This window comes from Scardinius erythrophthalmus, assembly GCF_964197995.2.
Source record: "Scardinius erythrophthalmus genome assembly, chromosome: 14".
NCBI classification, from domain to species: domain Eukaryota; kingdom Metazoa; phylum Chordata; class Actinopteri; order Cypriniformes; family Leuciscidae; genus Scardinius; species Scardinius erythrophthalmus.
The window spans coordinates 34,989,618-35,016,612 of record NC_138234.1 but is presented as its reverse complement, the minus strand read 5'-3'; the positions used below and the strand labels follow the sequence as shown (position 1 = coordinate 35,016,612).

The following is a 26,995-nucleotide window of genomic DNA, read 5'->3' as shown; positions in this document are numbered from 1 at the left end:
TGCTGAAACCCAAAGCACAGGACAATAGAGACACCAGAATAACAATATTCATGATTCTGAAGCTGAAAACACAGAATTATTGTAGACGAATATGCTTTCACTCTGACTAGATATATTTAAAATAATGTAGGCCACTTTTTACTGGTAACAAGACATTACAGTATCAGGACACACAAATATTCCCCCATTGCATTATTATACATTATATTCAACATTTATATATAGTAGTTTAATGCAGTACTGACACTAAAACTCTGATGACTTGAATTTTTTTTCTCACACAGAAATTTTATTTTGAGTGAATAATTCACAACACATATTGTAATCATCCACGATACATATTGATGCATTTTTGTATTGCGATTATATTGTGACACCCCTATAATATTGTCATTTTTTTCAATCTCTAAATGGCCTCTTTTGCGTACGTGCGTTCTAGAGATGTTGTTTACGCAATCTACGCAAAAGTATAGCAAGAATACTGAAATGCTATCAGTGTGAGCTTCACTTTGTACTCATGTCATGTGAAAAATCATATAAAAAAATATTTTAAGTATTTATACATCATCATGGTAGTATTTATTGTGCTACCTTTTAAAATCATTGTACAACGTTTTTACTGTAATACAGTGATAATATCTTAATGCTCTCTAAAAATGGACTTAGCTTCATCGCCAGTGTTTATCATTTTATCATTTTTTGATTTCGTGTGTTCGTGAGATTCAGCCTCTTGGGGAAATCATGGGTGAATCATTGTAACTCACAGCCTTGAGAGAGTGAAGTGTGCTGTATTTTCCACAGTAAAAAAATATATTTATGAGATGACATTCTATGTCCATATTTCAGTGACGCAATGGAGACGGAAGACAAAGCTGGAAGCTCTCCTGCTGGAAAGACTGTGGAAGTGGTGAGTCTTCACTTTCAGTCTTTTAACTCATCAGATATTAGGCTTGTATAAAGTTTTTTTTTAATGTATTTAAAATAGAAGGATGAGCCGAAAGACCAGAACTCAAAAATGATCAAAATATTAAGTGGCGAAATGGCCATTGAGCTGCACCTTCAGTTCCTCATTCGAAACAACAACACAGACCTGATGATTCTCAAAAACACAAAGGTGAGAAACCAGCTCTGATGATCTTTGACATCAGCTGGTGTCATTTTTTTTTATCATGAATCAAATCCCAGATGTTGGAATACTTGATAAGCTAAGTATGGTTTTATTCCTGATTCATTTCAGGACGCGGTGCGAAATTCGGTGTGTCACACGGCGACGGTCATAGCAAACTCATTCATGCACACGGGAACAACCAGTGACCAGTTTCTACGGTACAGTTTCTACATTCACATGCTCACTCTTCGAAACTTGGCCTCTTGATGTAGATGAGGACACTGAGATGAGAACTGTCTCCTTTTATGTGTTACAGAGAGAATCTGGAGTGGCTGGCGAGAGCAACTAATTGGGCCAAATTCACAGCAACAGCGAGTCTTGGCGTCATTCACAAGGTTAACATTATCATACGCTCAAGGCACTTTCCACAGATAGGGAACAGTTTAGTTATCTATCAGTCTGTCTCTCTGTTTTACATTCCTGTTTGTTTGCTTTAGATTTCTGTTTGTTTGTTTGTTTGTTTGAGATTTCTGTCTGTTTCAGATTTCTGTTTGTTTGCTTTAGATTTGTTTGTTTTTTGTTTGATTTATGTTTGTTTCAGATTTGTTTGTTTGCTTTAGATTTATATCTGTTTCAGATTTGTTTTTGTTTGTTTGCTTTAGATTGGTCTCTTTCAAATTACTTTTTATCTGTTTCAGATTTCTAATTATTTGTTTCAGATTTCTGTCTGTTTCGAATTGTTTGCTTTAGATTTGTCTCTTTCTGATTCAGAATTATGTTGTCTTAGATTTCTGTTTTGTTTTTCTTGTTAGATTTCTGTCGGTTTCAGTTTTTTTTTTTTTTTTTCTGTTTGTTTGTTTTCTTGTTAGATTTCTGTCATTTCAGGTTTGTTTGTTTGATTTAGATTTCTTTTTGTTTGTTTTTAATCTCTGTTTCGTCTGTTTTAGATCTGTTTTTGTTTGTTTTCGATTTCTGTTTGTTGTCAGATGTTTTATTTTTTTAGATGGTTTGTTTTTGTATGTTTCTTTTGTTTAGATGTTCGTTTATTTAGATGTGTATTTAGATATTTGTTAGTAGTAAGAACCATTACAAATATTTAAACATTCTTAATTATAACTAAATTTAAACACAAATGTTTGTGTGTTTTAGTAAAATCATGATGTTGTTATGTCTATTTTGACATGATGAATTGATTTAATTCACTGTAAAACTATTTTAATTGCTATGCTATAAAACATGGGTCATTCCTGCATAGCAGTAAGGTGGTATTTAGTACTATTTGTGGAATATGCCTGAAATGTATATATTTTTCTTAATAAAGAAAAATATCTTTGATGTTATTATGTTTTTATTTTCATTGATAAATGCATTTGCTTTTGTGTCCAGGGCCATGAAAAGGAAGCACTACAGCTAATGGCGACTTACCTTCCCAAAGACACCTCACCAGGATCAGCCTATCAGGAAGGGGGAGGGCTGTACGCGCTCGGCCTGATCCATGCTAATCACGGCGGGGAAATCATCGACTACCTTCTCAGCCAGCTCAAGAGTGCCAGTAATGATGTACGTGCATAATCGCATTCAGATAAACTTTTGCTGCACTGCGACTCCAAAAAAGCAGGAATAATTCTCCATGTTCATTCTTTGCAGATTGTCCGTCATGGTGGCGCTCTGGGTCTCGGTTTAGCTGCCCTGGGCACCGCCCGCCAAGACGTCTACGATCTGCTCAAATCAAACCTCTATCAAGATGATGCAGTAACAGGCACGTAAAACATCTTATATAAAAAAAAATCTATATCACGATTATTAAAAGGTTCAGTTTTGTCAGTAGATTTCACTAAGGCAAGCATCACTATTACTAATGATTAAAATATAAGCTGACCACTTGTTTTACAAATTGTAATTGCGATTTATTAATTATGATTATCACAATTTACATTGAATGAGGTTTTGAATAGCTTTAGTCCAGTGGTTCTCAACTCGTTGGGCAATGGGACCCACATTTCCCCATGGTCATCAAGCCGTGACCCACTTTTTCAGGGAATATATATACGTGTATATATATATATATAGGCCTATTATAATACATTTTATACACAAATTTGTTGACACACACACACACAAGTACGGTCCCCCTTTACTTAACATACACATAAATTGTAAGAATATGGCTAATACTGCTAAATAAACAGTAGGCCTATGAGGTTAAGTTAATAAATAGCAGTCCCAAACTAGTTTTCATTAATACAATGTTGGTGTGAGCCACCACAGTCATTTAAAAACATACTAAATACCACAGTGAAAATAAACAGGACAGGAAAGTCTGCTTTTCTGAGGTGAGAGACTTTATTTCGCCATACACTGGTAGTTCCTATTTAGCTGGTTCTCTGAAGTAGTCGTGATTCGCCTCTCACAGCGTAACATGCTCTAAACACACCTCTTAAGCACGCAGAATAATGTAGGTGGTCTTTTTTTTTTTTTAGTTATCGTGGCATCCGTACTCGTAATCACAGTTAGAAACTCGATTAAGTGTGCAGCCCTAGCGACCACCCAGAATACTTCATCATAATGCCGTTCAGTTTTAAATGTTCACCAACCCAGTCTATATTTCAAGGTTAAGCTCACTGTCATGTTGTTAATGGGTGTTGTCACAGGAGAGGCGGCTGGTCTTGCTCTGGGTCTGGTGATGTTGGGCTCAAAGTCGGCCCAGGCGATCGAGGACATGGTGGGTTACGCTCAGGAGACCCAGCACGAGAAGATCCTGCGCGGACTGGCTGTCGGCATCGCCATGGTAATGTACGGAAGGATGGAAGAGGCCGACGCTCTAATCGAGAGTCTCTGCAGAGATAAGGTGAGCACTGCTTTTAATTAACATTTTGCATGACTTTTTAGATATTGTAATGTTTGCTGGGAGGTTTTTTGAAAATGTTAAAGTCAAAACCTTAAGGGCAGTACCTAATTTTTCATACAAATATATACATAACACAATTTTCCATGCAGAATGCGCTCTTTGTAGTCTTAACTGTTTCCAGAGAGCTGTGTTTATTCTGTGAATATATTAACTGTGCGGCGTGCTGGTGTCTGAGGCTCTGGTCTGCACACTGAGCTTCTGTTTTATCTCTCTGTCCTGACAGGACCCCATCCTGCGCCGCTCGGGAATGTACACAGTGGCCATGGCATACTGCGGATCTGGGAACAACAAAGCCATCCGACGACTGCTACACGTGGCTGTGAGTCTACACCAGCAAATATTACAAACGACATGGATTATTAGACACCCCCAAAAAATATATATAAGGGTCATTCCACAATTACATGAGAGAAAACCATTTGAAAATCAGTCATCTTATTCTGAAATGTATGATCTGAGAGTAGCTTTATGAGATTAGATATTACCAAACAAGTCAGTTGTGAGAATTTGATTATAGTAAAAAAACAAGGCCATAATCTCATCTTTATTTTAGGACATTTAACATGGTTTAAAGATTTCAAGTAGTAAGACATGCTCCTAATTAATCATGAATAAAGACTTAATTTTCTTTACTTTAAAGCACATTTTTTTGTTATCTTAGTGTAGTTTTTTTTTCTTTTCTTTTTGAGTCTATCTTGCATTTCCTTCAGGTGGCGGCATTTCCATTCTATGTTGTACTTGCATCAAACGAGCTTTTGGTGTTTCTGTTTAACTCTGTAACTTTAAAACATGAATATGCTAGTGTTGTAATTTATGTATTTCTTTTAGATTTAGCCTCTGGTTAAGCTCAGGCACTTCAACTTTAATTATTACTTGATTATTTATACGACGGCAAGAAAATAACCTGCGTGCCGTACTGAGCTAAATTTAGCCATTGCTCCGATTAAGAGTTCGCTTGCATGAGGACTAAAGGACTTTAATAGGTTGGAAATGTGAAATTGTGGACATGTGAAAACCTGTTAATTGTAATAATAATATTTTGAAAATGAAATGCCATGATTTTTTAATAATTGATCAGGTTTTTACATCAGTGCTGGCAACATGACACATTTGGCAATATCCGCTCAAACCAAAGTAATGTTTAGTTAAATGTTGTTATTATAGAATTGTTTTCTAATATTTTGTCTGATTTCTCGCCCCTCTTCCTGTCAGGTGAGCGACGTGAACGACGATGTTCGGAGGGCTGCCGTCGAGTCCATCGGCTTCATCATGTTCAGGTATGTGGCCTGTCCTCACCTGTCTCTTCTCTCATCAACGCGCCCTGTCGTCTCGTCCTGCGCTTCATCATAAACAGACGAGCCGCTTTCTGAATGCTTGCCAGGAACGGATTAATCAGGCCTTAATGTATACACAGACGAGATTCCTCCCATTCCTCTGGAGCGCTTTCCAAATGTGTTTGGAGTGTCTGCTGATGTGCTTGTTGCCGGTTTTTGATTGCAATCCCATTAAGAGATCGATCACTTCCTCTTATCGCTTGCTTTATTGTCAGTGAGAGTGTGCACACATTTTCCATCCTCTTTTGCTCTGACTTAGTGTTTCTGCATTGAGTGTATGTCATCAGTTCAACAGAATTTCTGCCATGTTCTTAAAGGGATACTTTAGCATTAACCTTTTTATCAGTAGAAAACCTTTAGTATTTTCGAATTACCGTGCTTCCCTCCCTCATGTCCCCCTGAGACTAGAGATTTATGTATTTATTTTGTCTGGGAAAAATCCTCCGATGACGCAAAAATCGTCATTTTGCGTCATCTGAGGATTTTTTGGCCAGAGGCTAAAGACTACAGCCAGTAGGAGGAGCTGTCCCACATGTCTTCAGCCCGCCCATAGAGGGCGGGATCTCACTCATTGAATGCACAAATAGTGTCAGCCGTCTTTTTTTGTAAGCTAAGCTAACAGGCTCTTGTTCTGTGGAGAGAGCTGAGTAGGGGTTATCATCCTCTTTTTCCCGGACATGTCCGGCCGTCGAGATCATGCACACCTTTTGTTTCAATCTAACTGAATTCATTCCGATTGGTGAATCTGAATGTAGTGTTTACATGAACGCTAAACAAGTGATCGGTTGATGTGCGTTTTAGCATTGCTAAGAAAATTCCCGCTCCTCCGTGAGAGATACGAGACCGGTGCGTCTCACAGGTGTCGCTCATCAGTAATGACGCCACCGGCCTCGCGCCGTTCTCCCACGCCCCTCAGCCTCGCCCTGCTCGCCACAGTAAACATAATGAATGGCAACTGTAGAACGCAAAAGCCGAATCCTGGACATTTTGGGCGATCTCGAAATAACTCACGATTGTTTAACTGCACGCTCTTACCGGTAGGCGTGGCTTGGGAGTGTCCTCGTAGGGCAGCGAAGCAAGTGCATTCTGGGAGTTGTTGTCTTTCATCCACATGAGCCAAAAATACATTTTCTGGCTTTTCTCAGTCTAGATTGATCCAAATTCAAAAATAATTTCACATTTCTGCTACATAAATGACCCATTTTAAATACACATTCATCTTTCCAGAGGTGAAGTATCGCTTTAAGCTGTAGTTCAACCAAAAATGAGTTGTCATGTCCTCGGATTTATATTTATGCTTTTGCCAGACCCCACATTTTTAAAGGTTTAGATATGCATGTTTTCAAAGTCAGGTTGTCAATCGTAAAAGCCCTGTTTAATGAGTTTAGGGTCATGTCCACTACACACTCATATGCGTCTCTGCATTCATAGCATCTGAACATCTAACAATTCTTGAAATAGTCTCAGCTAGACAGCATTGATCTTTGATTGATCTCTACGACAATATTTGGTGACCGAGAGAATCTGCTTTCAAGACAAAAATACCTTGAAGTCGTAGGGTTTAATTTGCTAGATTCCATGTTACACCTGAAGACATCTTGCATGCAGTTGGTAGGACACGTTGTGTTGTCCCATATATTACATTTTTTTTAATTCTTTTGCAGTCTTTTGTTATTGGTGTCAGTAAGTTCCCCCACAGACGCCTCTCAGGGTTCTGGGCCAAGTAGAACTGGTGAACTATTTTAAGCCCTAAAAAGGCCATGCGATATTCCCATGATCAACTGTCATTTAAACAAAATAATTTCGATGTAAACCCCTCCTTTGTTTAGAGAGTGCATAGATCTGCAACAGTTCAACAGGTTTCTGTCGTCTGTCCCGCAGACATGCAAATCACGCAAAACAGTTTTGTGGGTGTTGATGGTTCTCTTACTGCAAATGCAAATAGAATATTCTCATAATGAGAATATAACAGTCAAACATGTTGAATGTTTTTAGTGGCGTCATAGATGATTGTTTTTTTTTTTTTGGTGCAATTATAAACTAAACATTAACCCTCTGGGGTCTGGGCTGTTTTTGGGGTCCTTGAGATGTTCTGACATGCCCTGACATTTGTGCTTTTTTCAGTTGCTTATAAACATATTAATGGCAAAGGTGTAAATTCACTCTATAAAGCACAAACAGGGCTACCATAATATGTGAGCCATGTGTATGTACATGTTTTCATTTTTGAGAGAATAATGTTTATGCGTGGTTATTGAAAAAAATAAAAAATAAAAATTCTGAAATAAGGCCACAAAACACATAGTAAATATGTGTCAATAAGACTTTTGACAAATGGATGTCCTCGCCTAGTGTTTTTTCTTCAAAATTATGTGAAAATAGTCTTGCTTTATCGTTCACATAAAACCATACATTGATTTAAATTGATGTAAAACAGGTTTTGCTTGGAAAGCCAATATGCGAGGGGGAGGAGTAGTTTACACCTTAGATTACAGTGTCCCACCCACTTTGCATAATGATGAGCCATTCACTCAGGTGTGAAACTGACTGAGCCACAATACAAGAACAACAGATATATTTAGAAGACTTATATTGACCATTTAAGATTTTGCTTACATCTATCTTGTAAATATGTTTTGCTATTTTATTAAAAAGGTTACAATTACAACAATAATTACAATTTCAACAATATTTCAAGTGTACTCTTTCTTTGTAAAAAAAAAAAAAAGATTATAGGCCTACATTTTATCTATGTATTCATATTTCAGTCGATTTTTACTCATCTCAGTAGCAATTCAGTTTGCTAAAACATCATCATTCATTCACACACGCGATTTAAATTTAACTTCTGGCAAAGATGAAGTTGACGATAGGCTATTGACTCGCGATCTTCGCAGTAGGCTAGTGTTTTGGATGGTTTGTTTAGAACCAGCTTTCTGTAAATATATTTCACATTTTTTAGACATGTGAGGCGAGAATAGGCTACGGTCTGGTTCATGATGATCTCCAGTTCAAGCACCTTATGTTGTGATTGCTAGCCTATATTTACTTTAAATCCAGGAAATTTGTTAATGAAAAAATTATTAAAATTAAGATACAATTGATACAAAACGAAATTCGTTTTAAAGAAAGGATTTGTACTTTCTGTTTTGAGGTCTCTGTGAAAGTTTGAAAGTCTTTTTGTGCTTTTTTTAGAGCGCTCGCGTCCATAATGGAGAACTGTCACAAATATTGTTTTTTCCTCATAAATGCGAACACGAAAAATAAAAGACAAAAGACTTTTAAGTAAAACTTACTCTGAAATTGTGTTCTCGGCGGAATTCGCTCTTCAAAATGCTGCCGTTCGTCCTCTGAGGAAAAGGTGCATTCTTCCTCGCTGTCCAGAATCATCTGAAGGGAGTCTTTATTACCGGAGAAGCGTGTCATACTCAAAACGCGATGAACTATCAGTCTGAAGTCTGATGAACAAACTGTGTTTTTATGGCATTGATCGGGGGGCGTATGCGATGCATACTAGATCAGGTAAACTATTTACATGTGAATCGCGCCGGGGGCGGGGCGGCTGCAGCTCATTTAGAGATAATGAAGGGAGAAGGAAAAACGGTACCTCTCCTTGCTTTCAAAGGGATTACATGAGTTAAAAACATTTGTTTTTTATATAAATTACTTCATTTAAAAGAGGAGATTTCAAGCTTCATAAAGACATATCTCACGTGCCTGTGTGAGAAGTATTCGCTGAGTTATGGTTCATTTTCGGACGCGTTTCAGAATGGACTACACGGACAGAGAGAAGGCAGAACTCGCTTCGTGATTATTTTTCTTTATTTGGCAAAAAGCACAACATTTTGTTTTTATTGTGAGTATACACAAAAATAATACACATTTAACAGAATCGATTGATGTATGAAACTTGTTTTATAAAATCAAAGTCAAAAGAGTATTTGGGGTCTCAATTCAACTCATAAGGAAAAAAGCGAGCAGATCACGCCGGCGTGATCTCCGACCTCTGAGGGTTAAGGAACACTCGCATATTCAGTATGCAAGACACATTCTTTTCTTAATTCACAATGAAACCATAATGATTATCTGGAGAAAAAGTTTATTTGGCAATAGTTCCAAGAATCTTCAGAAATGTCAGTATCTACAGATAATTCTTTCTTACATGTACAAAAGCACTTGTTTTTTGATTCAAGATCAGTCTACAGAAATAAAGAAGCCCTGCTATAATTCAGTAAGGCATTTATTTTTCCTTGTATACAGAAAGTAAGTGGAGGTGTGATTTAAATGAGCTATTTGTGCTTATCTTTATTAAGATGTCTCTTTTTTTTTTTTTTGGCTTCACATTGTAGACCCTGTCAACCAAATTTGGGGTGTGCGTAGACAGTCCTCTCTTGCCCCTAAGTACTGTTTATTTTCACAGTACCGCCAATTATTAAGCTGCCCATTATTTTCACACGCAAAAGCTGTGTTGTGTCTTTTGGTGGTTTTCAGACCCCAATCCAAGGTTTAAAAATGGATTATTGTATTGGCTGTGATGCTGAAACAAACCTTGGACTTGGCCTTGAACTTCTTTCCTCATTGGTTCCCATGAGGACTTGTCGTTTTTATGCCACTGAAACATTATGGCAAGTCTCTTTCTTGTCTTTTCTCAAGCATGTCAGATATACTACACGTGACTTACGTGTTCGTCAGGTTTGCAGTCTTCGTTCTCCGCCAGAAGCAACGTGTCCAGCGTGATATTGGCGGAGGTCTGCAGATTCGTGGGCCGACGCCGGAGAGGACTCTGATAGCTTACAGGGCTAATGCCGTTTTTCATACCGTGTTTCATAAACCGTTTTGAGTTTTCAGTCACTGGTGACCGGAAAGCAATTCTGCTTCTCCGTTGCATTTTTGGAGTCCTCACACGTCTGTAGTTACAGGTGATGTAGCGCCTAAAGGCCTGCCTGAACGTCCTGTTAAACAGCGTGTAAACCAGAGGGTTGATGCCCGATGAAACATATCCCACCCATTGAAAGATATCCAACAAGTGTTCCACTAGATTACCGTTGCACCCTTGACAGAGTACAGAAGTCACATTAGTAATGAAGAAAGGACACCACATCACAACAAACAACATGAATACAATTCCCAGAACCTTTGATGCCCTTTGTTCATTAGTCAAGTTTTGCATGGACCTCTTCCCTATGGTGGACATCCTGCGGAGAGGAACCTCATCCCCTGTGACGGAGCTCAGTGTTCGGTCCCTTTTTATTCCGTTTGCAATGGCCACTTTCTCAGGTGAAGAGAGAGCCGGCAATTCCTGCTGGAAGACAGTGGAAACGGTGGGCCTCCTGGCTCTCGATCTCAGAAGATCAGCCTTCTTGCGTAGGACTTGGATTGTCAGCAAGTAGATGATCATCATAATTGTAAGGGGTATAAAGAAAGCCGTCAAAGACCCATACACCTTGAAGTCCCCAAAGCCCTCTGGTGACAACAAACAGGTGTGGTTGTTGTTGAAGGTGATGTTTGGATGATCGGAGACTTGTAGCCCTTTGATTGGAATTGGTATTGCAATACCTGATAAAAAAAAACTAATCGTTAAATTGAGCAGAGAATAAGGTTTAAATAAAACATTTTCAGACAGGCACGTTTCAGACAGCTCTTGAATACCGAATTTATTCCTCTTTTGCCTTTAATTGCGCTTGAACGGACACATACACACACAAATACGCCAAAATACCCGAAATATTCTCTCAGTTATGTCACAACAGTTGAGAAAGAAACTGGATGCGAGTTAGTATATTTGTTCTGTGCATTTAGTCTTAAGGTCATGGCAGCCTAATATTCCTGCTGTTGTATGTGTCATTAATGTTAAAAAGAGGACCGTTTTCAAGAGAAAAAAGATTGGGAGGAAAGTGATGACGACAGCTTGAAGGCTACGTGTGCCGTGTAAAGTGTGTGTACCAAGCAAGCAGCATCTCCAGGTGCTCCCTTGAGGACCAGACCAAAACAGTTATGTGCACCCCTGACCATAACCATGAGCTCCTGTCTTCTCTCACTTAGACTGCTTTGTCAAATGTGAGAATATGTGAAACCGTTCTCAGGAGTACACAGAGATGTGGTGTTTATGGTCAGTGTTGAAGTGACAAAGCACGTGGCCTGCCTTTTTATGGTGGTGAAACGATTCCAGATCCATGCCTTGAGGTCGTTCAAACAACACAACTGTTGTTAACGAGCAGAAATTTCGAGGTGTTTACTTTCATTTCACCCCCGCAAGCCAATATTGCTTGTGTAAATGGAAGTTTGCTGGCCAGTCAGTGACACAAGATAAAGGAAATGTATGCGTATGCGACTTTTCCAGAGACAACGAGTGTTGAGATCATTGATCGGTGTGGAGATTAAGGACTGGGTTTGTATATAGCTATACACATCTTATTAAATGTAGGTAATGAAACTAGATTTGAGCTTGTTCCCATTTTTTAAACCGTATTGCCTCTTCATCTTTTGAGAGAAAATTGTCAATTGTGTTTATTTCAGTTGGGTTAATGCCATTCCCTGCAATTGTAAAGACAATAGTTCCTTTTCGTTTCATAGTAGATATGAATATTTACATGAGTATTTGTAATTGTTCATGCATTCATTCACATTGTAAAAAATCTTGATTTCATGTAATAGTGTCTTTTCGGCTTGCGTTGTGACATACCTATAGAGATTAGCCAGACAAGTGCGATTTTCGCCAACGCTTTCGCTCTGGACTTGAACTGGCTGTGCTGGATTGGCTTCTTGATCGCTATGTAGCGGTCGAGGGAGATGGCGCACAGGTGCATGATGGACGCCGTTGAGAACAAGACGTCCAGAAACAGCCAGATAGGGCACAGGAAGTCTGGAAGGGGCCATCTGGAGTCTGGAATATGAAGAGAAGATAAGGCAACAATCAATGGGTTGGCTTAATTGGAGATATGACAAACTTTTTGCCTTTTTGGGATATGACACACTTAACTTCGAATGGGTTACTAACCCTGACAGAAGCTATGTTGAGTTTCTGGAGACATCCAGCCCTAACCTGCTCCCTCAAAGTTTCAAAAATAGTTTAACTCCTCTTCAGTCACCCATGCAGAATAAGCCTAATATTATTATGAACATTTTACATCACAGATTCCACGTAGTGCTACTAGAGTATTTTTTTTTAAAGATGATCATACATGATCAAAATGTTTTTGCCAATTCTTTCAGATGACTTTGCAACTTTTCGTTGCCAGTGCATTTCTCACAACGCAGGACTCACTGTAAATGTCAACAGACTGGTTTTCATTTGTTTGTTTTGTTTGGACATGGACGTTAGAAAATGCATTACTTTAAATGTATCACAGCCTTTGCATCTAATCTTGCATCTATTGGATCTGAACATTATGAATAATAAATTAATAAATTGATACAAGCTTGAGTTGACACTCGAGGGCTTTTGGCTCATTCATCAAACTCTTCATCAGTGATGCGGTTTATTTTAGTGACAGACATGAAACGGTGAATTGAGTTGATCTTCATCCCAGTACACTTACAGAAAGTAAAGCCTTTAAATAAGATTTTATTGTTTTCATGTTGCCAGTTTTTCAGTTTGTCTTTTGATAAACTCGGTGGTACATGCCATATTATTGCCCTGATGACAAGAAGTGAAAACATTCTTCAAAAAGTTGATTATAAAACTCTTAATAAACCTGAAGTTATTGGACAAGTTGAACAAAGCTGCATTTTGTAAAAGCTCTATGGGGTATGTGTGTTTTCAAACATGATTTCTTTTAGCTTGCATGGACCTAAACTACAGTGCATCTCCAAACTTGTGGTTTGTGAGCAGATCTCCATGGTTTGGAGAGGCCTTGACCAGATGTTGAAAACTGGCATTAGTCAGATCACCCCTCTTTACTAAACAGACCTTCATAGGAGCTCCTCAGAGGGTACGTTATTGCCAGCTGGGCTTTTTGAAGCTTTCTGAATCATCTGAATTGGTTTAATCAGCATGAGTCAAATGCATAACATGCATTAAATGACACTTTTCTGAGTTTTTGTGCATAAATTGAGCAGTGTTTCTTCCATGCTATGTCTGGGGAAATCTGAATATAATTTTCCCCAGTATTTAAAGCAGTTGAGCAGTAATAGGTTAATTTAATTGCATTTAGAGTTTCCCCCCCATCACAAGAAACCTCTTTTAACCAAAATGCTATTGTTGCTCAATAGATTCAGATCTAAGAATTATTTTGTAGAGTGTAAACGTGTGTCCATGTTCACCATTGTCTGGTGAATTTTCACAGGTGAAATTCGGTCAGTTCAATAGGAAAAATTATTGCAATATTTGGGATATTCCAGCATTTTATGATGCCTACAGAATCTAAGCGAACATATCATTAATATTCACTACATCGTCCATCCCTAGTTTCCATATAGACTGTCAGGAAAGTGTGCCCTCTCTTCCTGAAAGCTAAATAAAGAGACACTCTACCACACTTTAGGTTTGCACTGCCAAGTCTCAACTTCCTCATGTAAATATTTCTCTCTTTCTCAGAGAAATACATGTGTGGTGTGCTCTCGAGGGTTGGCTCTTGTTTTTAGCCCTGCTGAGACTCTTTATCAAGCGCTGTGTAGATTTTCAGTGTTCAGTAACTTCAGTTTCTGTCTTCACCTGGTCCACAGATGTGGACGTGGCCTTAGGTATAACATTGGTTTTACTGAGCAAGCACATCTCGACAGGACCCACACCTTTGAGTTACTCCAATTGGGAAAGGTCACTTTTATTTTGATGATTACATTTAATCGCAAGTTATTATCTTGAGAATTAAGGTCTAGAGTTACTGCTAAGTTGTATCTAGAGTTACTTCTTTCTTGGTCAGTAAGTTGTTGCACTCAAACCAAATGTGTTATTGTACCCCTTCCTCCTAAGGTAACTCAACGTAATTACCTGTCAGTGCTCATGACTTCTGGTAGGCTTCAGCTGTTTGGCGAAATCTTTTTTTCTTTTCTGCGTTCACACATGGTTCTCTTTGTGTGGAACACCTTTAGAAAACCTGGGCGTTTGCTCCTTTTCCTATCCTTATGGTCCTTGGGGGACGACTCGATGTTTTCACGCCATCAAGGCTTGGTTTAACTCAATGACTGAAACCTCAAAGGACCAAGATTCATTTTCAGAAAAAAAAAATTCCCATCAATTAAAGCAGACCCTTTCCATCTTTACATTTTGGCTCCGTTTCCCCCCAATCTCTCAAACAAAGTGTTTGACAAGTTGCTTTGGATAAATAGCATCTGTTGAAAGTATTTTCCAGGACAGATGACTGGAGTTAAAGGGATATTCCATGCTAAAAATGACAATTCTGTCATAATTTTTTGGCGTTTGTGTCATTCCAAAACTTGACTTCCATTCTATGGACATTAAAAAAAGTTTACATTTTGAAGGAATTATTTTCTTGGTAACACTTTATTATGATGGTCCCTGCAACTACATGTCAACTTCCAACTACCAGTCTACTAATACTCTACTAACACTTTGAGAGTTAGTGGACATGTAGGTGCAACGTTATAGTCAACAGAATGTGTTATAATAAAGTGAAACCATTTTCTTTTGTGTTCCACAGAAGACTGAAAGTTTTGAGTAATTGATGACTGAATCTCTGGGTGAACTATCCCGATATTGTGATGAAGCCAGCAAAGTTCTGGTTCACCTTAAGCTTTAACGTGTGAAGGCCAGGTGCAGCAAATGAAGTAATAAATGTCATCAAATCTAATCAATGAGGAATAATGGACCGACTGGAGTGTTCTGGCATCGAAGCTGGCATAAGAACGACAGTAGTGTAGTAGCTTGGCAGATGTTTGAAAGTTGTGTGAGACATGTTTTAATGCCTGCTGTGTGTATTCGCTCTGTCAGTGCAGGGAAATGAAACATGGTCTTGATTATTCTGTTTAATATGGTTTTAGTGGTACACTGAAAATATCACAGACAAAAATAGTCTACAGATTTCATCTGGGTTATAACTTTCACTATCCAACAAACCTTATGGAACCACCAAACTAATGTTGGTGACACTTTACTTAAAGCCCTTATGTATAATACATTATAAAGGTACATTATAATACGTTATATCTTTTCATAAATAATTGTAACCAGTTATAATGCATTATAATATTTGCAGATTCTGAAATTGGTTGTTTGTCATGCGTTTTAGTGCATTATACTTTCTAAAGGTGTGTTCAATGAATAGAGAAGTATTATAACTGTGGTTACAATTATTCATGAGACCATACAATGCATTATAAGGCCTAATACTTTTATAATGCATTATACATAAAGACTTTAAGTAAAGTGTTACCGAACTTGTTTTATTTATTTTTTTATTTGTAAAATCAAAGTTCAGATTACTTACGGAAAAGCACAGTCACCAGAGCGATGGGCATCACTAGCAATCCCACCAGTAGATCGGCCACGGCCAGAGACATCAGGAAGAAGTTAGTGGCGTTCTGGAGTTTCCTCTCCAGTGACACCGCCAGGATGACCAGGATGTTTCCACCAATGGTGGGGAAGATGACCAGGAGGATGAGCAGTGCGGCCCAGCGGAGTTGTTCTCCAGGCTCGAGAAAACCCCGGTCCTCGCTCCCCGTTTGGTTGCGGACACTATAGCTAGCCATTCTGCTTCGTAAAACTGAGCTTTTGTTTTTTCCGAGGGCTCGTCCAGCATTGTCCCTCCGATCAGATCGTGGCCAAGTGTGTTCAATTCATGCGATGCACTTCTGTTTGCTTGCAAAAGCCAATTTATTGAGAAAGTGAGTTTCCCTTCCAAATTATTATCTCCAGATGCAGCCAGAGTTTAGAGTAGAGCAGTCACATGGTGGACGAGGTGTTGCCCATCTTTGTTCTGTCTGTGCGCTTTTACACTCCTGGAAATATAAACATTTGAACGGTGATCTCGTCATTCAAAGCACATTATCTTAAACCGGCATATGATGAATATGATTTTCTTGTCATGCGATGAGAGGTACGTGTGCCAGACCATGTTTGTAATTAAGCAAGGAAGTGGCTATCAGTAATGATCTGTGAATGTTGACCACATGGAGTCATTTGCGTCCCTATCTAGCCCAATCAGTCGAGGCAGATGACTTCATAAACAACGTTTATGTTTTCAGAATAATTAGGATTTCATAATTGCATTATAATTTGGAAATGGTTCCTTCTGGCATAGCATTATGTAATGAGTATTATGAAATGCAGACAAACAAATGTTGTGTAATCTTAATTATCTTGTAGATTTAAATCTATATTTTCTGTTATGTATTGAAAATAATATTTTTTTATAGAAAATTAAAATTAATTTACCTTATAATTTGTATCACTTTACAATGTTTTTTTTTAACATTAGTTAACTACCTTAGTTAACATAAACTAAGAATGAACAATACTTCTACAGCATTTATTACTCTTAGTTAATGCCAATTTCAGCGTTTACTAAGACGTCATTAAAATCAAAAGTTGTATTTGTTAACATTAGTTAATGCACCGTGAACTGACATGAACAAACAATGAACAGCTGGATTTTTATTAACGAATGTTAAAGATGATGTATCACAAATGTATAGCTCATAGTTAATACAGCAACTAATGTTAACAAATGAGACCTAAGTGTAACCAAAATTATTATTTAGAAGCTCTGTGAAAGTAGATTCCCCTACAAACTCTGTTCACCGCTGGAAATTTCTTCTTATAAGCTAAACATATATAACATAATAAACACAGTATTTAACTATGCATTTTTTAAATTTAAAATATTTCTAAATGGATACATTTTTCCCATTATGGGATTTTTTTTCACCTTTTTTTTTTTATTTTTATTTTTTATGATTTCTACTACTTACCTTGAGCTCAAAACTGTGTGTTTCCTCTTCATCAGCTTAATTCCGTATTATTCATTGTCTTTTAAGCAAGTGCACTAAACGTCCCTCAGATATTGAGACTTATTGCCTTTTATAATCTACACCCCAAAAAGAGTACAAACAAAACATTAGGTTGTCCAAATTCTTGGTGGGAAAAGATCCAGATATCATCTCACTCTTTCGGCTTCGTGCTGAGGAATTTCCCTGTGCTTGAGGAGCTGGACGAATCCCCAGATCTTCTCCGCATCACCTATCATGATCACCGGTCTAAAACTTCCACACGTCCTCTAACCCTTCCTCTCTCGTTCTGTCTGTGTTTACGACTCGCTCTGCCTCTCCCTCCCTCCCTCCCTCTCGCTCGCTCGCGTGTTAGACCTGGAGGAGCTGATGGATGAGTCGACACCGGGGTGGATCCAGTGATCCTGGGGGGTCGTTTCCTCAATGCAGCCGAGAGCCTATTCATATTTATCAGTCATTGTCTTAAACTGCAGCGCGACTACCTACCATATTCCCTCCATTTAGTCAACTAGACTATTTTAATAAGTTGTGCACATCCCAGCCGTCTACTTTTTGTCATTTGTGTCAAACCCCTCCCCAGAAACAGGTTGTTTTTCATCAGTCTCTGAAAAGATTTTTAGAAAATAAAAATCTAAAGCTCATTGAGTATCTCTCCAGACTTGAACCTTGAAAGCACCAAGCTCATATTCTTCAGGCATCCATAAATCCATTTTGATTGGAGGGATTGTCATTGAACACACTATGAATACTAAGGGGCTGATCTGTTATATTTTAAGATCGAGTGAGGACTTGACTCCCACTTTACTTCTAAATTACTTTTTTTTTCTGGTTGGGTCTTTGTTCAGCTTCCCGCTCCCATTACCACAGTGTTTTCAGGCTGCATGTGTCTTGGCACATCTGTTTCCCTCCTTACCACGGTGAAGCTGAAGCTGGAAATAACAACAACAAAACCTGTGTGTGTGTGTTTGTTACACACATTACCAATCAAATGTTTAAACACACCTACTTATGACTAAAAGTAAAGTCATAATTTTGAAATGGCATAAAGGTAAATATGAGAATTATGTAGTGACCGTGAAGCAGTTTAAATCCACAACCCTTTCTCTAGATTCCCGAGGCTCATTTTGGCGCTGCTTCATGAGGTGCATCTTGGGATGCTTTTAAACTATTAAAGGAGTTTATACACTAGAGGAATTGCAACTACTTCAACTTAAAGACTTAAAAACTTAAAAAAAAAAAATCAGTTCTTTATATTTTATTAAACCGACTTAAAAAAAAAGTGTAACAAAATAATTAAGTTGAAATTGATTAAATAAATGTGAGTTAATATGAAAACATGTTGCCATTACTTGCATTGATCATATTTTTATAGAGTATGAGTATTTGACACTTGTTGGCTGCTTTGCATTCATTATGAGCTCATGTTTGCCCTCTTCAAAAATATTATACTTCATACATCCGCATTCATGCTCGTTACTGGTTTTGAAGACATCTGTATTGTCTAAGCCATTCGATCAAAAAGGTTTAAGATCATGAGAGATATTTCAGTTGTAATCTTTGTAGTTTGTGTGTGTGTATGGAAACTTAAAGCAAAAATGTCTTTAAATGCTTGTTTAAAGGGAAAAGAATAACAGCTCATAAACCTGAATCCTATACTTTGATGATAATCTAGTAAAGAAATGCTTTTCAGTGGAGCAAGGGCTGTTGTACAGATCTCTCCTCTGTTTGCTCAGTTTGCTGGTGCGTTGGATAGCGTCTGGCAAAGAGAAACTCTTGAACCATGTACGCCTCCGACTCCTGGAGTGTGTCACGCTCCGGCTTTTGTTTATGAAAGTTAACAAGAAAAAACTTAAATCAGACAAAACAAATTTAGGAGGGAGCTTTTAGCTGAAGATTTAAGAGTCTGTTAAGGCTGATTGTGTTTTCCAAGTAAGACAAAGCAGTTCTTTGTGTGTGTGTGTGTGTGTGTATACACTATATATATATATATATATATATATATATGTGTGTATATATGTGTGTGTGTGTTTTAAATGCAATTACATCAGAAGAAACTGTAATTACAGAATAATTAAGAAATGAAGGGTGAAGTAATTGAATTACAGTAATTGAATACTTAGTATTTGCACTAACTAATAAAGTTATGGGGATACTGTTAAATTTAAAAAGAATTGCAATAAAAATAAAAATAGTTAGAAAGCATGAAAACTCCAGTCAAGTCTGAAGCAAAACGCAACCTATAGCAACAATGGCAACAATGTCTCAGATAGATAGTCTGACAGCAACTAAAGTAAATCGTAAGTAAACGACTTTCGAGTGATTCGTTACAAACCTGCGCATCAAACATGCTAAATAAGCTCAACCGTGCTGGTGTGATGCGCTAAATCAAACCTCATTGGTTCTCGCGCGTTACGGAAGAACATTTGAACTACTTTTCCTCTTAATGGCGATTGGCAAACCCACTTGAAGGTGCATAGCGCCACCTACTGTATGACACCTGCATGACAGCTGACGTAAATAAAGGATCAGGATTGGGATAGCCGATACCGATCAGTTAAAAAAAGCCACGATCTGCAAAGTCTGATACTGATCCCTGAGCTCGGCTCAGGACATCCGTAATATATTGTAGAAAGTAGATGAGTACTTAAAGGGGTTTCTGCTAAATTTGTGTATAAAGTGTGGAGTTTTTAAGCAAATGTTGTTTTTTCGTAAATGGCAAAAAAATTTTTACAGATTGGCAAGTGGTTATGAATTACTACCATAGCGTTTTGAAGGCAAATCTAGATTTCTGAGTGGAAATTTTGGGTAAACAAATGAAGCTTCAGTCTGAATCTGAGACTGAAGCTTCTAAGGCCAAATGACTAGTCAGGATTAGATTAACTAAATGTTCGTGAACTGGCGTAAGACCCCCTTGCTAAGATTTGTATTTGTCCTGAAGGTTCCCAACTTCATCAACATTGAAACTGTGTTTCCCAGCCTGCCGAGTTTGGCAGAACCCTTGATATCCAGCGCAGCACGTTAATCCCAGCCTGATGAAAGATCAAGGTCAAATCCTTTTTTATTGCCAGTGGCATTCGTATGCGAGTGCTAAACTGTGGATTAGCTTCCCACGGAAAGGGTTTTGCGGTGGGAAGAGTTCGAGCTCTTGTCTCAACTGGACATGCTGTGTGTTATTACAGACCAGATTATTGGCTACTCTGGTCTGGACCTAAACTGAACTATACTTGTCAGTCAGCGCACTTTAAGTTAACCCGGTGTTGCGCAATGCTTTTGTTAGTATATTGGTGTCAGCCAATCAAATGATCTACACTGATCAGATTAGTATGATACCCATAGAAAATAAAGTTACTCATCTTTTCTTTGTGCAGTTTTATATGATGACTGATTTATAGGGGTGTAACAATATATCACAATATATCGCAATACAAAAATGCTTCAATATGTATCGTGGATAGTTACAATATGTGTTGTGTACAATTCACCCAAATTTTAATTTCAGTGTGAGAAAAAAATTCAAGTTTACAGAGTTTTAGTGTCAGTACTGCATGAAACTACTAATGTTCAATATAATGTATAATAATGCAATGGGGGAATATTTGTGTGTCCTGATACTGTAATGCCAGATGTCTTGTTACCAGTAAAAACTTGCCTACAGTATTTTAAATATATCTAGTCAGTGACAGTCCTAATGTATTCGTCTAAAATAATGCTGTGTTTTCAGCTTCAGAATCATGAATATTGTTATTCTGGTGTCTCTATTGTCCTGTGCTTTGGGTTTCAGCACCAAGACTAATCCTATTCATTTACACAGCATTTTAATCAACAGTTTTTGTTAACCTTTTACCATATGTCTTGGAGTATCATCGCAATATCATATTGTGAGTTCAGCATCGTGATATGGATCGAATCGTGACATGAGGGTGTTGTTACACCCCTACTGATATAGCTTAAAACACGTAAAATCAAGATAGGAGCTTAAGCGATAAAGTTATACAGAAGTATATAGCTGTATAGATTCATAATACTGGCTTTCATTTCAGTTATTGGCCACAACAAAGACACATTTATATGCTTTTATTAGCAGAATTTCTAAATCTGTGCCTCCCTAATATGACAGCTTGAAATTATAATTTTATTTATTGTATTTAAAAAAAATGTAAATTGCTAATAGTTTCAGTGTGAGGTAAAAGAGTACGAGTAATTCTCTTTAATATAATGTGTTTCATCTTTCCTTGACTTTGTGTTATGTGAGTGTTGGCGTAACAGAGTCTCTGAGGATTTAATGAGGAAAATGAGGCGCTTATTTGACCATTTTATTCCTAGATGGGCATTTAGTCCTTCAGAATAACATCACTGCAGTGTTAAACAGAGGCTTTGGAAATATGGGATGTATTTTCTCAACATGACACGTGTAAGCAAACCAGTGTGATTTTGAAGTTCAGTGTGTGACGTAATCCGACGGCAGAATTTAAATATGCATTCACATCATAAATATTCTATGTAAAAAAACAAACAAACTTTGACAGGTGACTGTGTAGTTGTGACGAGTATAGTTGGTGAAAATCACCTTTGACCTTTTAGTATAGCTAATTAGTTTTTCACAAAGGCCAGCTTGACTAGTTTAACCAATTGAATCTCCTTGTGACCTGGCTTGTAACTAAGGCTTTCACAAAAATGGGAAATTGTCTGGAAGTACTGCTGCTTTTATTAAAAACGTTTGTCACAATTTGCCTAACATCCCCATTACCTTAATTTTATGGTATTTTCATAGTAACCACACATCTATACGTCAAATATACTTGAGAAATGGAAACCGACATAGCTGTCCTGCACTGTTTTATCAAGTCAGCATCGTTTGTGTTACGAACGACAATTTGACTGAGAGCCTGTGCGCCAGTTTAAGAGTTCCTTTGCATAAACTTTGAACAAAGAACTGAAGCCCCGCATTCCTACACCCGATCCAAAGTATTACTGTCAGGGAAAATAAACCGTTGTGAAAAATTTATGGTCTTTCCTTCAAGTGTTTTTTTTTTTTATATGTGTGTCTACAGGACTCCAGAACAATGTCCCAGTGTGGTTTCCCTGCTGTCCGAGAGCTACAACCCCCACGTCCGCTGCGGCGCTGCAATGGCTCTGGGCATCTGTTGTGCTGGCACCGGTAACAAGGTACTGATATCGTGCTCTTACAGTCGGTTTCCTTGAATTAGCCTGTTAATGAGGCTGTGCAATATGAATAATGGAATAGGCAGGGCTTGACATTAACTCTTTTGCTCACCAGCCACTGTGGCTAGTGGTTTTCCAAAGTTATTTATATATATATTCGAATACATTGCTTGATATTTGATATCAGTGTCGATTTTTCTCAAAAGTGACAGCCCTAGTGTGAATGAGTGAAATTATGCTCAATGTGCGTAATCCCTTGCCGAAATTCAAGCCCTGTAACAACAACATTCATCCCGAACAAAAAAAACAAACAAACGAGCGAGTAAAGGGATGCGGGTTTGTGTGCGAGAGCGAGAGTGCGCAGCTGGTTTTGTATATTCTGCGGAAGAGTTTCAGATAGTTCAGTATTGATATGTATCGAAAAATAAATATTTTTGACAACACTAGATTTGCTCTTAGTTTATTATTTCAGATGCCTTTTTATAAGACTACAATTGAAAAATGTATATTATTTGAAATTCAACCCACCAAAGTGGCTAGTAGGAGTGACTGTGACACGCCATTTCTGAAATACACCGGTGTTGATGTGAAGCCCTGGTAATAGGCTGACGTATTTAACACACTCACATAGTGATATAGATGCATACAAACTTATATATATACACATATACACACAGTACTGTGCAAAAGTCTTAGGCATGTTAATACCCCCCCACCCCCCCAAAAAATGGTTTTAAGTCAGTTATTTATATCTTTTGCTGTAGTGTGTCAGTAGGAAATATCAGTTTACATTTCCAAACATTCTTTTTGCCATTAATTGTAATAATCCAGTGAGATTTGTGATCACCAAAGTGGCTAGTAGGAGTGACTGTGACACGCCATTGCTGAAATACATGGGTGTTAATGTGAAGCCCTGGTAATAGGCCTATGTATTTAACACTCACATAGTGATATAGGAGCATATAAACTTATCAGATTTTTAACCCACTTTCACTATTTTTGTTATTGTTGCATTTGTGACCAATTTATTCACAGTCTGGAGCTCTGATTGTGAATGTTAAAGGTTAGACGGCTAAAAAAAAGTTAAGCAAGGTCAGCCGAGACCCAGGAGAGATGTTTGAGCTATCTTACAACAATCCTGAGTGATGTTATTGAGTCTTGTACACGCTCAGGTTGGTTCTGCGACTAATTGCATTACCAGTGGAGGAGGCACAGATGGCACATTTACTACTTGAGTGGAGATGAGATTCAAACGGACAATGTTCTTGCCACTCAACTCCCTCGTTGGGTGAGCTGGAAAAGGGGATATGAAGATTGGTCTTGACCACTTGACTTATAATAATAACTTTAATCCAAATCCCTCTCAGGTGCCCAAATACAGTCATGGGCGGTTTTGTGGGGATGCTGGGAAATCAGACTGGCGTACGAGCCAAAATCTCCCACACTCAGGCCTTTTAAATGGGTCACAAATTCTGCTTTGGGTCTGTAATTTATACACCTGCTTATTTTTACTGCGATATAACTTCTGCCGACACAAAATGCCTAGCGGAGTTGTTTCAATCCTTTTTTGGCTCCTTCTGTCTTGGGCTACAGGTAATGACTGCTTTATTTTTGGCTGAATCGTTCCAAACAACTTCTGACGCAATTGCACAAATATGTATATCGATGGGATACTGTATGTTGTGTAATGATACTTAAGCTTTTAGTTACCTATGAGCCAAATTTGCTATTTTGGACTGTCTTCAGTGCAGTCGTAATTCAAAAAGTGCTTGACGTGACATGGTTTGGCTTTCGGCCTGACACTAAATACCCCTCTTAAACAAACCCAAATCATCCATTCTGAGAGGAAGGGATGGAAAGCTCTTTCTTTGTGGTTTGTGTGTCATTAGGTCAATTAGGATCTGAATATCCCTACTTCTCCAATATATATTCAGGTTACCATATTATGATACCACAAATTCTCAAAGATGATTAGATACTTGGGAATCTGATGAATTTGTGGTTTAGGTTTAACCATTCAGCATGCTGTGTCAAGATATGCTTATTCTTACGTTCATTATTTATCATTTAATGGTGATTTCCTTCAACAGGAAGCAATCAATCTCCTGGAGCCCATGACCAATGACCCGGTGAATTACGTCAGACAGGGTGCTCTGATCGCGTCTGCTCTGATCATGATCCAACAGTCAGAGGTCACCTGTCCAAAGGTAAGGGGAGTGTGTGATTTTTAAGGTTGTTGGGGTTAATTATTTGGCTCATGGGATTAGTAAACCTAATCTCTATTAAACTATAATCTATATAAACCTCGTCGTATCAAATGTTTCAGTCCTTGGCTAACAGTGAAATGTGATAAAGCTACAAAATCACAGCTAATGTTAATATATAAATACGTGAACTGCGTTTTGGACCAATGAGGTTCCAATAAATAATGGATGGATGTATATTATCTGAAGGAAGTTGGTGGAATTATGTGGGCTTTAGAGACTACACAGACTGAAAATGAACTATAGTCTGTCATTTTACTGTTTATTATAGATACTAGTGCACACCTAAAGTCATAAATATTGGCCTTTTGTAATTTCAGACTTGGTCCAATCATTTCTACAGTGTGGTTGTGTTGTCACGGTACATTTGCTTGTTTCTTGGGATGATTTTGCTTCAATTTTGCCACGTGATTATTACTGGGCTGCAAATTTAATGGCCACATGAAAGTGAAATTGATTTGAAAATCCCTGTTTTATGGAGTAATAAAGAGCTGGAGTTGTAGTAATGGCAATCGTTTGTTAAATATCCCTTACAGGCACACTTTGATTCACGTTAGACACGTTTTATGTGCCTGGCCTTTGGGGAAAGAAAGCAGGTTATGAATTTCAACAGACTTCAGTTAACCGTGTGTATGCCTCTGAATTCAGATATGTCTTCAATATTTGGCAAAGCGAATGAAGTAATTTCACACTTGAATCCATGAGCGTTGCCATAGAAGCTAATCTCATATCTGAGTCAGAGGACGTGAAAGTCATGAAGTCAAATCCCTGAGATATCATCTTTTAATTACGGTAATTATAACAAGTCATTAATGCAGCATAAGACCAGAGCCATTTATTTAGAAAGTAAATGTGGTCAGTTTTGATTTCACTTTGAGATTTGCTGGTGTATTGTTTCCTGTTCTCGCTAATTATTTAATCTGAAAGCGCATGTGTCCGTCTACAGAAGTCGTATCAGAGATCAGCTGTTCATCGCCTCTGTTTCCACAGGTGAACCAATTCCGGCAGCTCTACTCAAAGGTGATCAACGACAAGCATGATGATGTGATGGCCAAATTTGGGGCCATTCTGGCTCAGGGCATCCTGGATGCAGGTCAGTGCCAAATGTGGATAAATGCAATCTTCAAACGAGCTTTACTTTTAATTTCTTTTGATTTTGCGGTCAAATGTGACTTCTGAGATTCTCCTTTTAAAGCTTTAAATCTGTTAAGTCAACTGGTAAATATATAGATGTATTTGGAAGTATGTAGATTGTCTATTTTTCATTTTTACTTTCTGGGTTAATGTGCTTTGTAGAGTCTTGTCTCAAATAACTCGATGGTTGGGTGTTCAGTGCAAAATGCGAGGGTGAAAACAAGCCTTTGTATGCATGTCGAGGCAGGTAAGTCCGTTTAAGGCTGTGTGAGATAAAGCACTGATAGGATCGTGACAAGAATGTGGCATTAGAAACCAGATAGCGCCACGTCTTCATGACTTTACAAGCAATTATTCACTCATTCCCAAGGGGGGCTTGCCTATTAATATTGAAAGAATGCTTTGACCTTCAAGATGCTTCCCAAATATCAGCTTGTATACCAACGCAATACAGGGTAGCGCAGATTCAGGAGAGTATTTCAGTTTGATTTCAATAGACTTTGTTAGTTTGTCCCTAAGCTAATGCCACAATATTTCAGTGAGCATAAAAATGGACAACACGCAAATATTGAAGTTCTGAAGTGCTAAGCTAACATCACATTAATTTAATAGGCTTAAAAATACACATTGCACAAATGTTGGTGTTTGGCATTAATATGTTGGGTAAGCTAACATTTGTAATACACCAAAAAGCATACAAATAGCAAGTACAAATATTAGAGTTTGATGTTAATGTGTTGCTAAGCTAATGCCACAGTACTCCAATAAGCAATACAATAGATTGCATAAAAAATTGGTTAACACTTTATTTTAGGGTCCAATTCTCACTATTAAAAGCTGCTTATTAGCATACATATTACTAGGATATTGTCTGTCTATTAGGACTTATAAAGCACATATTAATGCCTTATTCTGCATGATCATACCCTTAATCCACCCAATACCTAAACTTAACTACCTTATTGAGCAAAAAGTCATAGTTAATAGTTAGTTAATAGTGAGAATTGGAGCCTAAACTAAAGTATGACTGAAAATTGCAATGCCTGTTGAAATTATGACCCCCGATGAAGTCTTTCTCAGTCTGGCTTGATTCATGGCCTGGTTTGGCCGAGAGTTTGAACACTTGGGTTTTTGGTTGTCACAAATTATTTAAGTCACTGCAGTCAAAATAAACAATACA

General features: G+C 37.9%; 2 protein-coding genes across 2 annotated transcripts in view; one reads left to right on the top strand and one right to left on the bottom strand.

The window, feature by feature from the left end:
- Positions 1–26,995, top strand: part of psmd1 (proteasome 26S subunit, non-ATPase 1) — a 41,399-nt gene that overhangs the window by 7,010 nt on the left and 7,394 nt on the right. Inside the window, exons 8-19 of the mRNA XM_081383838.1 lie at positions 847–907; positions 986–1,114; positions 1,238–1,326; positions 1,425–1,503; positions 2,495–2,668; positions 2,756–2,867; positions 3,760–3,956; positions 4,240–4,335; positions 5,229–5,293; positions 22,306–22,420; positions 24,508–24,624; positions 25,672–25,774. Of these exons, the coding sequence (XP_081239964.1) occupies positions 847–907; positions 986–1,114; positions 1,238–1,326; positions 1,425–1,503; positions 2,495–2,668; positions 2,756–2,867; positions 3,760–3,956; positions 4,240–4,335; positions 5,229–5,293; positions 22,306–22,420; positions 24,508–24,624; positions 25,672–25,774 (1,337 nt within the window). The remainder of the gene's footprint in view (positions 1–846; positions 908–985; positions 1,115–1,237; positions 1,327–1,424; positions 1,504–2,494; positions 2,669–2,755; positions 2,868–3,759; positions 3,957–4,239; positions 4,336–5,228; positions 5,294–22,305; positions 22,421–24,507; positions 24,625–25,671; positions 25,775–26,995) is intronic.
- On the bottom strand, positions 9,152–17,567 carry htr2b (5-hydroxytryptamine (serotonin) receptor 2B, G protein-coupled). Its single transcript, XM_081383839.1, has 4 exons — positions 17,219–17,567; positions 15,736–16,246; positions 12,033–12,233; positions 9,152–10,906 (listed from the first exon to the last, which is right to left on the bottom strand). Exons 2-4 carry the CDS (start codon positions 15,995–15,997, stop codon positions 10,017–10,019), a joined length of 1,353 nt encoding a protein of 450 aa, XP_081239965.1. The 5' UTR covers positions 15,998–16,246; positions 17,219–17,567; the 3' UTR covers positions 9,152–10,016.